The sequence below is a fragment of the Oncorhynchus masou genome, chromosome 24 (assembly GCF_036934945.1).
Source record: "Oncorhynchus masou masou isolate Uvic2021 chromosome 24, UVic_Omas_1.1, whole genome shotgun sequence".
Lineage (NCBI taxonomy): Eukaryota > Metazoa > Chordata > Actinopteri > Salmoniformes > Salmonidae > Oncorhynchus > Oncorhynchus masou.
The window spans coordinates 81220256-81235679 of NC_088235.1; the positions used below are offsets into that span (position 1 = coordinate 81220256).

The 15424-nt window shown below is 42.2% G+C and overlaps 1 protein-coding gene across 1 annotated transcript; it reads right to left on the minus strand.

Annotated features, from left to right (window-relative positions):
• Positions 1 to 2368: 2368 nt before the first annotated feature.
• On the minus strand, positions 2369 to 13209 carry LOC135512794 (transmembrane protein 59-like). The gene is made up of 8 exons (XM_064935177.1): positions 12871 to 13209; positions 11259 to 11364; positions 10759 to 10853; positions 10361 to 10513; positions 6940 to 7045; positions 5553 to 5673; positions 5332 to 5449; positions 2369 to 4238 (listed from the first exon to the last, which is right to left on the minus strand). Exons 1-8 carry the CDS (start codon positions 13033 to 13035, stop codon positions 4080 to 4082), a joined length of 1023 nt encoding a protein of 340 aa, XP_064791249.1. The 5' UTR covers positions 13036 to 13209; the 3' UTR covers positions 2369 to 4079.
• Positions 13210 to 15424: the final 2215 nt, after the last annotated feature.

A 15424-nucleotide genomic window follows, 5' to 3' on the forward strand; every position in this document is an offset into this window, starting at 1 on the left:
CAGGCCTAGTCATCTGACATTGTTATCAATGGGAGCCCAGCTGCAGCCCGCCTCATTCATTCCAGATATAGCGCGGATGGTTCACGTTATTGGAGTGGCGGTACAATGGGATGCAGGGTTTAGTGTGTAGAGCCCCTGAACATATGGGAGACAATCAGCACATTGAGGCAGCTCTCAGCCCCGGTGTGCCGCTGAATGGGAGTCGGGTGGCATTGTTTGCACACCGCACTGGCTGCGTCAAGAACCCAGACAGCCTCCAGAGTGACTCATCCCTCCACCGCGAATATGCTTCTTCTCAAGTTATGAGGGAGAATGTCTTCCCCTCATTATGGGCCATGACGAGGCTGGGGGACATGTTTAAATATGCACCACGACACATTGTTTTCTCACTGTCTAATATTCACACAGCCTGGCTGCCGATTATGCAGATGGACTGAGGGTGAGCAAATGGACATCATGCAAATAGGAAGACATTAATATCTATGAAGTGGAGGAAGTCAGAGGAGAAACATGAAGACGATATTGGAATAGCTGTAGAGATTAATCAACATTGGCTCTCTTAGAGGATCATTATCATTGATATGAAATCTTCACTCAGAGCCATGAGAATAAGATTAAAATGTAGTTAAATTCAAATACATTTATTTGTAATGTTTTTACTGCTTTAGTAGAGGATAAAATCCTACTCCTGGTTTAAGTGGTATAAAACCGGATCGGTTAATGTTTCCTCCAGTGCATTTCCTATATGCTCAATGAACAGCAGGGTAGCCTAGTGGTTAGTTTGTTGGACTAGTAACTGAAAGGTTGCAAGATCAAATCCCTGAGCTGACGAGGTGCAAATCTGTTGTTCTGCCCATGAACAAGGCAGTTAACCCACTGATCCTAGGCTGTCATTAAAAATAATAATTTGTTCTTAACTGACTTGCCTATCAAAATAAAATATTTTGTCAGTTAAAAAAAATAATGATTGATCAAATTATTGACACATGGACACACTGAGATGGACACAGCAACGTGATAAGTTTGACATATTTCTCTGTTTGTCTCCGTTTCTAAGCCAACATACACCATATTGTATAGACAGAACAGAGGAGGGCCAAATTCACACCGTAGATTGTAAGATATGATTCTGTCACAGCAAAGATAAAAGGTAATCGAAACGTGGCCAGTGTCCAGGAGTACAGATAGGGTACTGTAGTTTAGGTGTTGCTTGCATTCTACAACAAATGAGTATAAGGATTTGTGGAAGAGTAAAATACTTACAGTAGAAGATGAGATTGAGTTAATTTGTAATGTGAAAATTTGCACAGCATCAGCTTTCAGTAAGTTTTAATCAAATCCACAAATAGGGCCCTGGCCACAGTAAAATACAGGTTTGAAATTCACACAGGAGAATCATAACCTCTCAGATATCATAAGTCAAAGTATGAAATATATATTAATACATTGTATTGTCACATACACCAGATACAGTAGGTGCAGTGAAATATGTTGTTTTTACAGGGTCAGCCATAGTAGTACGACACCCCTGGAGAAAATTTGGGTTAAGTGCCTTGCTCAAGGGCACATAGACAGATTGTTCACCTTGGGCATGCAAACCAACGGCCTTTCGGTTAATGCCCCAACGCTCTAACCACTAGGCTACCTGTTGCCCTTGTATAATATAACCTGTCCTCTGATTCGGGAGTCACAAGGCAAGACAAACAGCTAAAAACAGACACAATGAAGTCAGCGAGGAGCTTTAGTCGCCACCGTGTGGATAAAAATGACAATCGCGTTGAGATTTTCCGCACATTCATTCCTGTGTATGTGATTCACCTCCATCATTAGATCATTCTGAATTAGTAGCCCTGTGTACAAGCTACAGAAAACAAAATAAGTTGCCCCACAGCAGAGTGAGAAGGGATAAAAACTCAATTTCAGCCACCCAAGGCTTTGTGTGTGTGTCTTTTGTCTGGACATGAGGGTTTCTAATGAGTTCCAGATGCATTTGGTAGGGTTCCCTCACTTCCCTGCAACTGAAATGTTTCTCACTTGGGAGCACAGACTCTGAAATAGCACACAGAAACAATGAGAGTCTGGGGAGATCATGCACATGAAAAATGTCGGACGTTTTTACAACCAAAATAGAACATTTGACAAACAGAAGATACCAGCTAGCATGACGTAGTGCTATGTGATTATGTTGTTGATATTTCATATCCTCCATGAACAATTTGAATGTCTGGAAGAAAGTGGAAATATATGTTTTAAATTAACATGGTATAAGAATGGCTTAAAGAACGTCTTAAATCTTAATGGAACGACAAGTCATTCTGTAGATGCGATACATGTATGTGTACTGACATAAAACCCACAGTCATCTCCATTATATTTACCATGAACACACTTTATTCATCATGTTGAGGTCATGTATTATTTCATTGAAAACATACAGATAAAAAGGAACCGCTACAGTTCGAAACTCTTATCACATTCTACATGGAGCTGTAACCTTCACTTGAACCGGGACTGATATCGAAGGGCTTTTAGATATATCCATCTTGTTTCTTTCCTTAACTTAAATCATGAGATTAATATCCTAACATTCTATTTGACACTTAAATAGAAACACAAAAATCACAAGTGTACATTAGTTTCCTGCCATACTGAGATGGGTGGTTTCATTGAATGTGGTGTAGCGTACTAGCATGCACAGTGAGTAGGCAAAAGGAAAATGTACTTTGCTGGACATCAACATCACCGAGGAGAGAACAGAAATCTCATTGAGTGTGTTACTCGATAACGGAGGTCTATTCTAAAAGCCTTGCATTGAGCATCCAATTGGTCTTCCCTATCATGATGTGCCTGTGTAGCATACAAAAAAGTCTACTATTAGAAAGCGCATGGTACATTTAAGAGCTAATAAGACTAACCCTTAAGGAGATATAGTAATAATAGAGTAATATTAGTCTTCCTGCAATGTCTCTGGAAAAGGGGGGTACATTGTTGTATTACAGTTGTAGCAATAAGATAGATTTGGATAGATGAGTATTTACGTGGGACTTCACTGACACCAGTAAACTGGTACCTTATGCTATTGGTTCTGAATAAATACACAAAGTCATGAATAAATACACAAAGTCATTAATAAATACATACAATAATTCTCATTCTGAGTGGGCGGGACAATTCCAGTTTAATTCAGCACCAAGTACTGTTTTTATTTTGTTCACACACACATGCACACGCCGTGCGCACTCTCACTCACACAAACACACACACAGTTAGCTGAGGGTGTCAGTCAACATAATTTGAGCACAATTCCTTTATTTGCCAAATGTCAGAATTCAATTAAATAGGGCGTTTCATCTGATCTGAGAATTCTCTGTAAGATCTACAGAGATCTATAATTTATGGAGTGTATTTGCTTCTTTTAGGTGATATTTCCTTCACACAGTTGATATTGGTGATTATCAAAGGTGAAACGTGGTAGCCATAGTCTCCTGCAGCGTTCACAATATAGTTTTCAAAGCCTTTTAAACATCTCCATACCTTTTCTCTATCTGCAAGTCACAAATTAATTCCAAGAGGATGTAAGAGAATTTTTATTCATCTTCAATTTGAATCCCTGTGTGTGTCCTTTCTTTTTTTATCCCTTGACATCAAAAGCCTGGAAAGCTTTCAGAGCACATGTTCTCCTTGACTTCCTCACAGGCAGATCTAAGTAGTTACATTTAATAGTTACAATGTACATTAAATAAGCCTTAAGCAACTGCATTGTCAAATACAAAATGATAGGTACAAGAAGGTGGTGACAACTAGATCTCCACACTCTTGGTGAGATTTATCAACGGACACTAGGGATCTAGAAAACTGGTACTGTATGCAGAGATAAGCACAACAGGCTAAGATCTGATGGTCAGACTTGTTATAGAAACTAGAATTCAGACGGGACAAATATGTTTTGAAGGGATTGTGCCATGTGTGTATAAAAAATCTGGTGTGTGTGTTGGTGTGTTTCTGTTCCCCTCTTTTACCGAGGGAGGTTTTTACGAAATCGTTACCCAAGAAACCAGAGAGCCGATCTCTTTGGTCCCCTAAAGAGATGTCTTGTTGAGGTCAACCTTGACTGGCAGTGGTCCAGCTTCCTCGCTCTCCTCTGGTTGGTCGATGGCTACAGCAATCACAGGGGTCAGGTAGTAGGGGTTGACCTTCTGGACGTCATCCAGAAACTCATTGTCTCCGTTGATGCTCAGCTGGGAAAGGAATCAGTTATTCATTCAAATCGATAGAAATGTTCCCATTGTCTCTAGGCCTAATTCATCTCAGGCAAACACATGTTAAAGCTGGAATCAGTATTGGTGAAACTGCCACATCCATTTGCGATATTACAATAACAAAGAAATCCCTTAAAACAAGGAAGAATGTTTGTTTCCCGAGGACATCATGCACACCATTTGCACGCACGATAGAAGGGCAGAGTATGAATTGCAATTTCTTTCATCACGATGCTGGATGCTACTCTCCTCCATTTCATAAACAAAACAAAAACAAATGCAAAATGCAGATTCCAGCTTTCAGGTAACACTTCAGTGAGTTAACAATTAATCTAACACAGGGGAAATGAAGTTACACAGAGGGTTTTAGCTGGTTTTCATCTAAAAGACAGAGCCAATATAAGTCAGGTTTTTCGTGATGCTATTCTGGTGCTGTGTTGTCCTGTGTTGTGATGTGCTGTGTTTACCTCTGTTTTGATGTGCTGTTCTGGTGCTGTGTTTACCTCTGTTTTGATGTGCTGTTCTGGTGCTGTGTTTACCTCTTTTGATGTGCTGTTCTGGTGCTGTGTTTACCTCTTTTGATGTGCTGTTCTGGTGCTGTGTTTACCTCTGTGTCGATGTGTTGCTCTGGTGCTGTGTTTACCTCTGTGTCGATGTGCTGTTCTGGTGCTGTGTATACCCTCTGTTTTGATGTGCTGTTCTGGTGCTGTGTTTACCTCTTGATGTGCTGTTCTGTTGCTGTGTTTACCTCTTTTGATGTGCTGTTCTGGTGCTGTGTTTACCTCTGTGTCGATGTGTTGCTCTGGTGCTGTGTTTACCTCTGTGTCGATGTGCTGTTCTGGTGCTGTGTTTACCCTCTGTTTTGATGTGCTGTTCTGGTGCTGTGTTTACCTCTATTTTGATGTGCTGTTCTGGTGCTGTGTTTACCTCTGTGTCGATGTGCTGTTCTGGTGCTGTGTTTACCCTCTGTTTTGATGTGCTGTTCTGGTGCTGTGTTTACCTCTGTGTCAATGTGCTGCCCTGGTGCTGTGTTTACCTCTGTGTCGATGTGCTGTTCTGGTGCTGTGTTTACCTCTGTTTTGATGTGCTGTTCAGGTGCAGTGACCAGGCTGGCACAGCTGAGCCACAACATCACCATGATGGACAGGAAGAGACAGGCAGCCAGGATCCAACGAGGCAGTCCAGAGCGCCTGAGAGAAAGGGGAGGTCCTACAACTCAGAAGACCTCTAAATCAGAGGGAACGAAATGGGTTGATTTGGGCAGATGACTGTTGTTGTTCAATATTTCCTCACCTTGACATGCAACCCAGGAAGTCATGCTCAGTGGTTGGGTCCTCTGTATGTTGCTGGACTGCTGGGTGCTTTCCCTTACCTCCGGCCTTGGCTGCTCCCTTCTCCCCATGTCCTTTCACACCTGCACAGAGGTGAACACTTATAAGCAACAGACTTTGTGAGGAAGTGTAACAAATGTAACCTAATTTCATCCCTCTAGAGATCAATAAAGCATATTCAATTCAATGCAATCCTCCTTTAACCTGTTAGTGATCCCTTCGCGCACCAATCCCTTTAGCGGGATTGAATTGACAAAATCCAGTGAATTTGCAGAGCGTCAAATTCAGACTACAGAAATATCAATATTCAAGATTCACAAAAATATAAGTGTAATACATCAAAATAAAGCTTAACTTCTTGTTAATCCAGCCGCAGTGTCAGATTTCAAAAAGGCTTTACGGCGAAAGCAAACCATGCGATTATCTGAGGACAGCTCCCCGCATACGAACACATGAAAATAATTTTCAACCAGGCAGGTGGCGACACAAAAGTCAGAAATAACGATATAATAAACGCCTTACCTTTGAAGATCTTCTTCCTTTTGCAAACTCAAATGTCTCAGTGACACGATGAATGGTCGTTGTGTTTCGATAAATTCCTTCTTTATATCCCCAAAATGTCAATTTATTTGGCGCATTTGATTCAGAAATACACCGGTTCCAACTCGCCCAACACGGCTACAAAGTATCTAATAAGTTACCTGTAAACTTGGTCCAAACATTTCAAACTACGTTCCTAATCCAACCTCAGGTATCCTAAAACGTAAATAATCGCTAAAATTTAAAACGGGATAAACTGTTTCCAATACCGGATAAAAACAACGTGAAGCATGTTCCAGTTCACGCGCACCAAACAGTAGAATCCACCTGGAGTGACACTTACAAAGAACAGCCATACTTCTTAATTTCTCAAAAGAAAAACATCAACCAATTTCTAAAGACTGTTGACATCTAGTGGAAGCCATAGGAACTGCAACCAGGTTCCTATTAAATAGGGCTTTCAATAGAAATATAATGGGAAATACTATGACCTCAATTTCTTTTTCCCCTGGATGGTTTGTCCTCGGGGTTTCGCCTGCCAAATCAGTTCTGTTATATCATTTTAACAGTTTTAGAAACTTTTGAGTGTTTTCTATCCAAATCATTTCCTAGCTTCTGGGCCTGAGTAACAGACAGTTCACTTTGGGCACGCTTTTCATCCAGACATGAAAATACTGCCCCCTATCCCTAAGAAGTTTTAATGCACTGTATACTATATATCCTACAGGTCTTATTATGATTTGTACATTATGGGTCTCAATGTGTGACAGAGCTGCATGCCACAACACTGCAAGCGGTTGGTGTCTCACCATGGGGTCTCTGTGTGTGGGAGTGGACCTGTGGCCAGGGTTTGTCTGCCACATTGGAGCGGGGAGCCTGCAGCTCCGGCAGAGTGTACTCAATCTCTGGTTGGCTCTGGTAGGAACAACAAACAAAGTCAATTCAGGCACTAGTAATTACACACAGTAATTCACTGAAAAAGTGGCAGAAAAATGTCTGTTTTACACATTGAGGTTAGACCATAATGAAGTCTGGACTAAGAATACTCAATGAACAGCGAAACTCGACAGAGAGAAATACACACAACTGCAGACTTAGATGTAGAGGATACTGCCACATGTACTCAAACAAAGAGAGGACTCACTGATTATAGGAGAACATTGCATTTTCACAAAATGTGTGCTGCTTGCAAGCCAGGCACTGTGTACCTCAGCCATCTGTGAAATTGAGCCAGATAGACTTCCAAACTACCAAACACTACAAAACAGTACTTCCAAACTACCAAACAGTACAAAAATAAAACCACTTAATCACACCTTATAATGGCCGTTCAGGTGGCACTGAGCCCTCATCAGGTATAGATTGTATAGAGCAGATTGTATGGATTGTTCTTTGGCACACAGGTGGAGTTTTAAATCAGCATTTCTTTCTCTCTAACTTCATTAAAAGACCCCCTGCTTGCCCATTGCTGAGTCTGTCCTGGTTGGCTGCTCAAGAGCCCCCCAATTCATTCTCTCTGAGGGGAGTGAAAAGGCCACTTGACTGAAGAAAGTGTCTCTGAAAAGAGGCCTTTAAAAACAGCAATTGTGCACTACAGTATGTGAGCGAACCTAAATCACTTAGAGTGAAGACAGGGTTAATCCCTATGTCTATACACACACATATTCAAGTAGGCGTGCAAACACACACACGCACACACAAGCACACTCGCACGTACACACGCACACACACACACACACACACACACACACACACACACACACACACACACACACACACACACACACACACACACACATTGACGCAGCTCTGTCAGCAGAGGCATCATTGTGCCTTTCATTATGGAGACTGTGTTTCTGGATCCCCCTGGAGAACTCATTAAAATAGGATTTTGGTTCCCCTCTACTGAACCTTTCCCAACAACAAGACGTGAAGACAGAGAGAGTCATTTTTTAAAGAAAAAATAATAATCTTGACACACAGGTCCATGTATGCATGCGTAGTTATGACAACTGAAAATAAATGTATCAATCGGCATTTGAATAGTCTACGGGTCAACGAATGTGAGAAAAACAAAGAGAAAAGGAAATAAATTGGTCAGATATAGTAATTTAACTGAGATGACCTATGTGGAAGAGAATAAGGCTTGGTCTAACAAAAGGTCATAGATATTCAGACAAACTATTGTTATTTTCAAAGTCATTTCACAACCAGTTTTAGCGATAGCAAGGATTTTACGGAGCGCATTGGATCCAGGTGTAATATTGGGGGGAAAGGCAATGGGAAGAGAAGAGTGAACATTTGAGTATGTTAGTAGTTATTGGCTGCAGACTGGAAATCTTTCCATCAGTAAGAGTAGGCCTTCTGATGTACATCTGTCATGCATTATTGTCCCAGAATGCCAAAGGTGCTCTGGCTATAGAGGCACAAAGACCAACAGGAAGGAGGGATCCTTTTCCAAAGTAACAACCTCCCTTCGCTTATTTTGTATTTTTGGGTTATTTGGGCTTAGTTTCTTCTTGGGGGGGGGGTGGTTATAGAAGTAGTATCTATGTATGTCCCTATTTCCTTCAAGAGGACCCTGCATCATGTGCATGTTGGACGCGGAAGGAATTGAAACAAAACCCCTTTTCCAAACAAGCGTTATCCCCCCAATCAGTGATGAGAGGGCCCTGCCGGCTGTGTTTACTCCCTCTAAGCCCGGAGGAAACAGCCTGATTCTCGCTGATTACCTGGGAGGAGCACTCCTGAATCACTGGGAGTCTAGGATGGCATGAATAAGTGTGATTAAGAAGGAGGCTGCCACTTAACCCATGTCAAATATGGGTAGGAGAGGGATGGATGTTCCCCGAGCTGGAGCTCAGCCCACTGTCTGAGAGACAGCGAAAGGGAGCTGAGGAAGGGAGAATCTGCCGCTTGTGGGACTGAGACTCAAACCGTCTCCCTCAGACACAGGTGGCTTGCCTGGAGCAATCAGAGAAGCTGCTTTGATCACAGTTGCATCCAAACACACAAACTTTTGGAAAAATGTTGTGTGTAACCCACATTGATATTGAACCCAGATGGTTTATGTGCATTACGTTAGCCCTCTAAATGTAACGGACCTGGTAGCAATCTTCAGTGACTCAAGACCACATTAGACATGTGAGCTAAAGCCTCAATAGCTCTTGGAAATAGAGTCTCAGTTCTTTTGAAAGTAGCTTTGGGAATCACCTCTGCACATCACATAGCAAAATACACCTAAGTCTATTGGCTCCTTAGTGAATTAAAAGTCTTATTTGATCAAATGACTGATTAACTGAAGGAGAGCGCAAGTAATTCCACTGTGAACTGATTCAAATATAAATCACTTGGCCCAAATAAACTTGTCATACTGAACACTGCATGAAGACCAAGTGCCATTCATTCCACAAGTTGGCTCTCTCACTAACTCTTGAAAACTCATATGAAGTTGTTAATACATTTATTTTTGTCTGATTCACTTCAGCTCCAGTAGTGCACTGTGTTGCCTTTGAATGGCCCTTTTTGAGAACTTACTAAAACTGCTACATAATGTGGACAAACTGCTAGCACAGTGGGTCACCTAATCATTTCCTGTTTGTTTTGTATCACGCCTAAGGCTACAAGTCACCAAGGTCCTCCTAGTGAGTCCATACAGCCTGTCATCCTACCCAGCCCTCTGCTCTGCAGAACCCACTCATTCTGAATGTCTGCAGTTGTGATTTGTATTGCAGCGGTGTCTTGTCTTCTCTTTCAGCTGTCCCTCAGCCTCAGTGCTTTTCTGTTGTTTCTTTGCCCCCAGTCAATTTGTCAAGAGAGTGGCAGCCAGCCAGTTGCCCACTAAACACAGGCCTGCTAGCCAGCTCAGAGCCTGTGGAGCCTGCTCTCACCTCTGCTAGCATGTCACGTCCATAAAACACAAGCATCCATCCATCACCCCTAAGGTTAAAGAAAGAAATGGCATGAAGACTGATGTTTTCATAATTTCATGTTGTCTCACCACGTGTCTTTTTGTTACTAGATTTACAGATCTCGGTTGTCCTTCTCTATAGATTCAGCCAGCCTGTCTTGACTTAGCCGTCACTTATCTAGTAAATCATATACAGTACTGATCCCACGCCCTTTTCACCCTTATGTTTGAGTTGAGTTCACCTCTGTTGCCCCCAAGGTTTGAATTACAGCTGTACCCCCAATAGTCACTGTGTAACTTGAGTCCTGACAGTGACTCACCTGGAAGACCACCACCTTGCCGTCGTCGGCCTGCAGGTAGAAGGTCCAGGTAGAGGAGATGAAGCTCTGAGCAGAGCTGACGATGTCGTTAAACCAGCTGGACACGGTGTCCATGACAGAGGGGGGCTTGGGACGGTGGGCCATGGCTTTCAGCTGCAGGGAACAACAGGTTGAACTGTCTGAGTTTAGGTGCCATTATTTCATCTGGCAAAAAAGTAATGGTGTGTGTGTGTGTTGCTGTACAAGACTGTGTGTGTGTGTGTGTGTGTGTGTGTGTGTGTGTGTGTGTGTGTGTGTGTGTGTGTGTGTGTGTGTGTGTGTGTGTGTGTGTGTGTGTGTGTGTGTGTGTGTGTGTGTGTGTGTGGCCTACTGAATGGCTACTGAATGACCATGCTAACCTTCCTCCTCTTGATCTCAGGTTCGGAGGGCTGGCTGGCACAGCCGGTGCTGCAGGCCTCCTGCTCCAGCAGTTTGCTGTATGCTTCCTGGCATGCTACAGAGAAAAAGGGGGAGAGGGGTGAGAAATATAAGGGAGGCGGGGGAGAGAGAGAGAAGAGGGAGAGATAGAAAAAGACAAAAAAGTTAAAGAGAAAATACACAGCATGTGTTAGTCATTGCATCCCTGTTCACCCCTCCCTGCGGTCATCAATATCAGAACATTTGAGCATCTACTGTCGGGACCTGGGAGAACAGCAGATCACAGGATTGATTTTCAATAAACAAGTCACCAGTGAACAGCTTCAATTGAGCCACACACACACAGGGTTCCATTAATGTCATGTTGGCCCTGCTTCAGGCACATGATAGGACAATAGGTTGAATCAAGTGCTTTCTGGCCTTGAAACATAGCTTGAGGTTTTGGTTTTGAAACATAGCTTGGGGTTTTGGTTTCGTTTACCTCCTTGACACTCCTCCCTGCTGGTGTTGAAGCCAGCATTGCCATTCACAAACTGACATATGGAGTAGAGACGACAACCACGGTGACAGGCATTCAGTATGGAGTCCTTCAGGAGAGAGAAAAACATAGGAGCTAATTATGACTATTCAAACAAAGCAGATATCCTCAAAGAGAATGAGATATTGTCCCGGATTTGTGTGTGATTAATTAGATAGGCAATTAGGTATGTCTATACCACAGAGGTATTTCAATTGGATAATGTTACAGACTAAATATTTTAAATGAGGTGAGGAATTATTGATCTTAGAGGTACACATGGAAAATACTGCAAATGTCGTGCCAGGGAATGTTGTGATGAGTGAAGAAAAACAATCACTTGGTCACAGTTTCCGCCAAGCTTGGTTCTATTACAGAAGAACAAAACAGCGCCCCCAAGCGACTGACACAGGAACGTGAGCGACAAAAGTGGTCCCCCTGTCCGACCATCAACGGTTTACAGGCGTATTACAGTGTCATGCGTGTCATCCTTTCGATTTACTGCGTTTTTCCCTGTTCGTTGTGGGTCTAGCGGGGCTTTATTCTGACCCAGGATGCACGGTTCCTTTTTATTGGTAACTATTTGCTTACTACACAGTGGCAATTATAGTCCCATGGATAAAATAAACGGAACATTGTTCAAGCACTGACTATTTGTCACTAAGGTGTTGTTCAAATATTACGCGCACATCAAAGGCATACTTTAGGGCCTATAAACTGGTGCAGTGTTTTGAAAACAGGTGATTCCGCATAGTTCACTGTGATCCATTTTGCTGCTCTGCTCCGCACTCCCCTGCATGATGTCTGAACCACACCTGAGCTGAGCCGAAACGATGATGTGTAGTTGGGTAAATAATAGCCTAGCTGAGGGAGTTACCGTTTTGGCTATAGACACTAATCATCCATTAGCCATCTTACAGGTTATAAGTATTTGTCAAATTGTACAATTCAAACATGGATATTGTAATTAATTACATATTACTTACATATCCTGCATATTGCTGTTCATCGACAAAATAATTGCAAATGGCAATAGGCTCTATTGGAGAATGCCATGCTTGGTCTGGTGCCCTCACAACAATTTTACGACTGGGTTTTATATGAACATACATAAGTTATGTAATTAATGTGTAAATCAATCCAGAGGAAGTAGGGGGAGTAGGCTGTATGGCTATAATGAAGGATCAGAGCTGTGGAAAGAATAACAATTAGATGCGTATTAAAATGATATTTTCGGCCAAATCGTGCATGATAATGTCCACTTAGTGCAGAAATTAAGTTAGGTAGCGTAGCCTAGCCTACAGTTGATACGATTTAGGATAACCATGCCATTTAGTAAAAATGTGGGCCTTCGTTACGCATTGGCCATGCTACATTTACACAACAGATTTCCAGCACTTAACGACTAAAGGGAAGTCTATCGGTTATCGATATACCGTATTCAATTTCGGATACAGTCGTCGAAACATAAGAACCTATTATAGCAGCGATTCAAGCACGAAAACATACTTTTCGGCATATACTGCTATTCTGCAATTCCTCAATGAGGTCTATATCGTTTCCAAGTATCACTTACTTTAGCTGGACTTTTGTTTTTGATGGTGATCTGGCATTGCTTTTTGCAGTAACTGATGTCGCCTAGTTGGTTGTCAAATAGATCAGAAGACGCAGCCGCCAGCCCCGCCAGAAGCAGCCAGACGACAGCGGAGACAACGCACACCCTGCCGCCGAACTGAAGCATTTCCAAGCCGGATTTGATCACCACAGTCTGGACGAGCACTGGCACTTTTAGTGGGCTCTGGGCTTCTCTGACGGATGTTGCTTCAATCCGATTGCTATCTGCTTCGGTAATCTTGTGCTATGGTTTCGTGGTGTCGTCACTCCAAACATCATCGCTCACACGCTGCTGTGCGCCCCCTCTCGTGCGGTCTTCACTCCACACAGTGTAAATTCTCTGAGGTGTATACATTGCATTCGGAAAGTATTCAGACCCTTTCACTTTTCCACATTTTAATACATTACAGCCTTATTCCAAAATATATTACATTATTTTTTCCCCTCATCAATCTACACACAATATCATATAATGGCAAAGCGAAAACAGGTTTGTGGCAATTTTTGCTAATTTATGAAAAATAAAAACTGAAATACCTTATTTACATAAGTATTCAGAACCTTTGCTATGAGACTCGAAATTGATCTCAGGTGCATCCTGTTTCCATTGATCATCCTTGAGATGTTTCTAAAACTTCATTGGAGTCCACCTGTAGTAAATTCAATTGATTGGACATGATTTGGATAGGCACACACCTGTCTATATAAGGTTCCACAGTTGACAGTACATGTCAGAGCAAAAACCAAGCCATGAGGTCACAGGAGTTGTCCGTGGAGCTCTGAGACAGGATTGTGTCGAGGCACAGATATAGGGAAGGGTACCAAAACATTTCTGCAGCATTGAAGGTCCCCAAGAACACAATGGCTTCCATCATTCTTAAATGAAAGACCTTGGAACCACCAAGACTCTTCCTAGAGCTGGCTGCCCAGCCAATCTGAGCAATGGGGGGAGAAGGGTCAGGGAGACAACCAAGAACCCAATAGTCACGATGGTCACTCTGACAGAGCTCCAGAGTTCCTCTGTGGAGATGGAAAAAGGACAGCCATCTCTGCAGCACTGCACCAATCAGGCCTTTATTGTAGAGTGGCCAGACGGAAATCACTCCTTGGTAAAAGGCACATGACAGCCTGCTTGGAGTTTGTCAAAAGGCACCTAAAGGGCTCTCAGATTATGAGAAGCAGAAGCCACTCCTTGGTAAAAGGCACATGACAGCCTATGAGAAGCGGCAAGAGTCTCTGGTCTTATGAAACCAAGATTTAACTCTTTGGCCTGAATGCCAAGCGTCACGTCTGGAGGAAACCTGCCACCAAAGCATGGTGAAGCATGGTGGTGGCAGCATCATGCTGTGGGGATGTTTTTAAGCGGCAGGGACTGGTAGACTAGTCAGGATCGTGGGAAAGATGACCCAAGCAAAGTACAGAGATCCTCAATGAACCTGCTCCAGTGCGCTCAGACTGGGGCGAAGGTTCACCTTCCAACAGGACAACGTCCCTAAGCACATAGCCAAGACAACACAGGAGTGGCTTTGGGACAAGTCTCTGAATGTCCTTGAGTGGCCCAGCCAGAGCTAGGACTTGAACCTGATCGAACATCTCCGGAGAGACCTGAAAATAGCTGTGCAGTGATTCTCCCCATCCACCCTGACAGAGCTTTAGAGGATCTGCAGAGAAGAATGGGAGAAACTCCCCAACTCCCCAATGGGAAAAAAACGATATAATTCATTTTAGAATAAGGCTGTAATGTAACAAAATGTGGAAAAAGGTCTATAGTTTTGAATACTATCTGAATTCCCTGTAGGCCTACATACTAAGCATTCATAAAATGTATGATTCAATATATATATATATATATATATCATGGGGTAAAAGAGACATTATTTGCACTAACTTATATTCAATCAATGATTTAACTGGTATGTAAGATAATGCTTATATTTATGCATAAAGATGCCTTCCCTTATTCGCAAGGCATCTGTAAATAGGAGGAGATTGAATTATTGCAATAATATAATGATGTATACAAATAATATAATATAATTATGTATACAAATATGACTAATACAGAGACCACACCTGATGGCACAGTGCAGCTTATGAGACATGCCAACTATTGACCCACAGTCTTTTATTATGTAGCCTAAACAAGTATTATATTATAGGCCTATATAATATATATGTAAAAACGTGTATTCTTTTTAATTAATGCATAGCCTAGGTATTAACTATAGCCTACTGTAATAAACCCCTTACAATTAAATCCCACTCTTTACCCCTTTGTCATGTGAAAAGTGAAAAAACACATTTGCACCACATTTAACTTTGGTTTTATAAACACCAAAATAGCATATTTAGTCAATTATTCGAATGAGTGCTTTGGATAGGATGGATCCTGTACAGTGTAAGAATGTGCCATGTAACCTGTATGAATTTAGCTTTGCTTTTGATTATAGGGCCTTAAGAGAACTTTAATCACATGTCCCTGTAAACCTCATGCTGTGTTATAGTGAATCAAATCA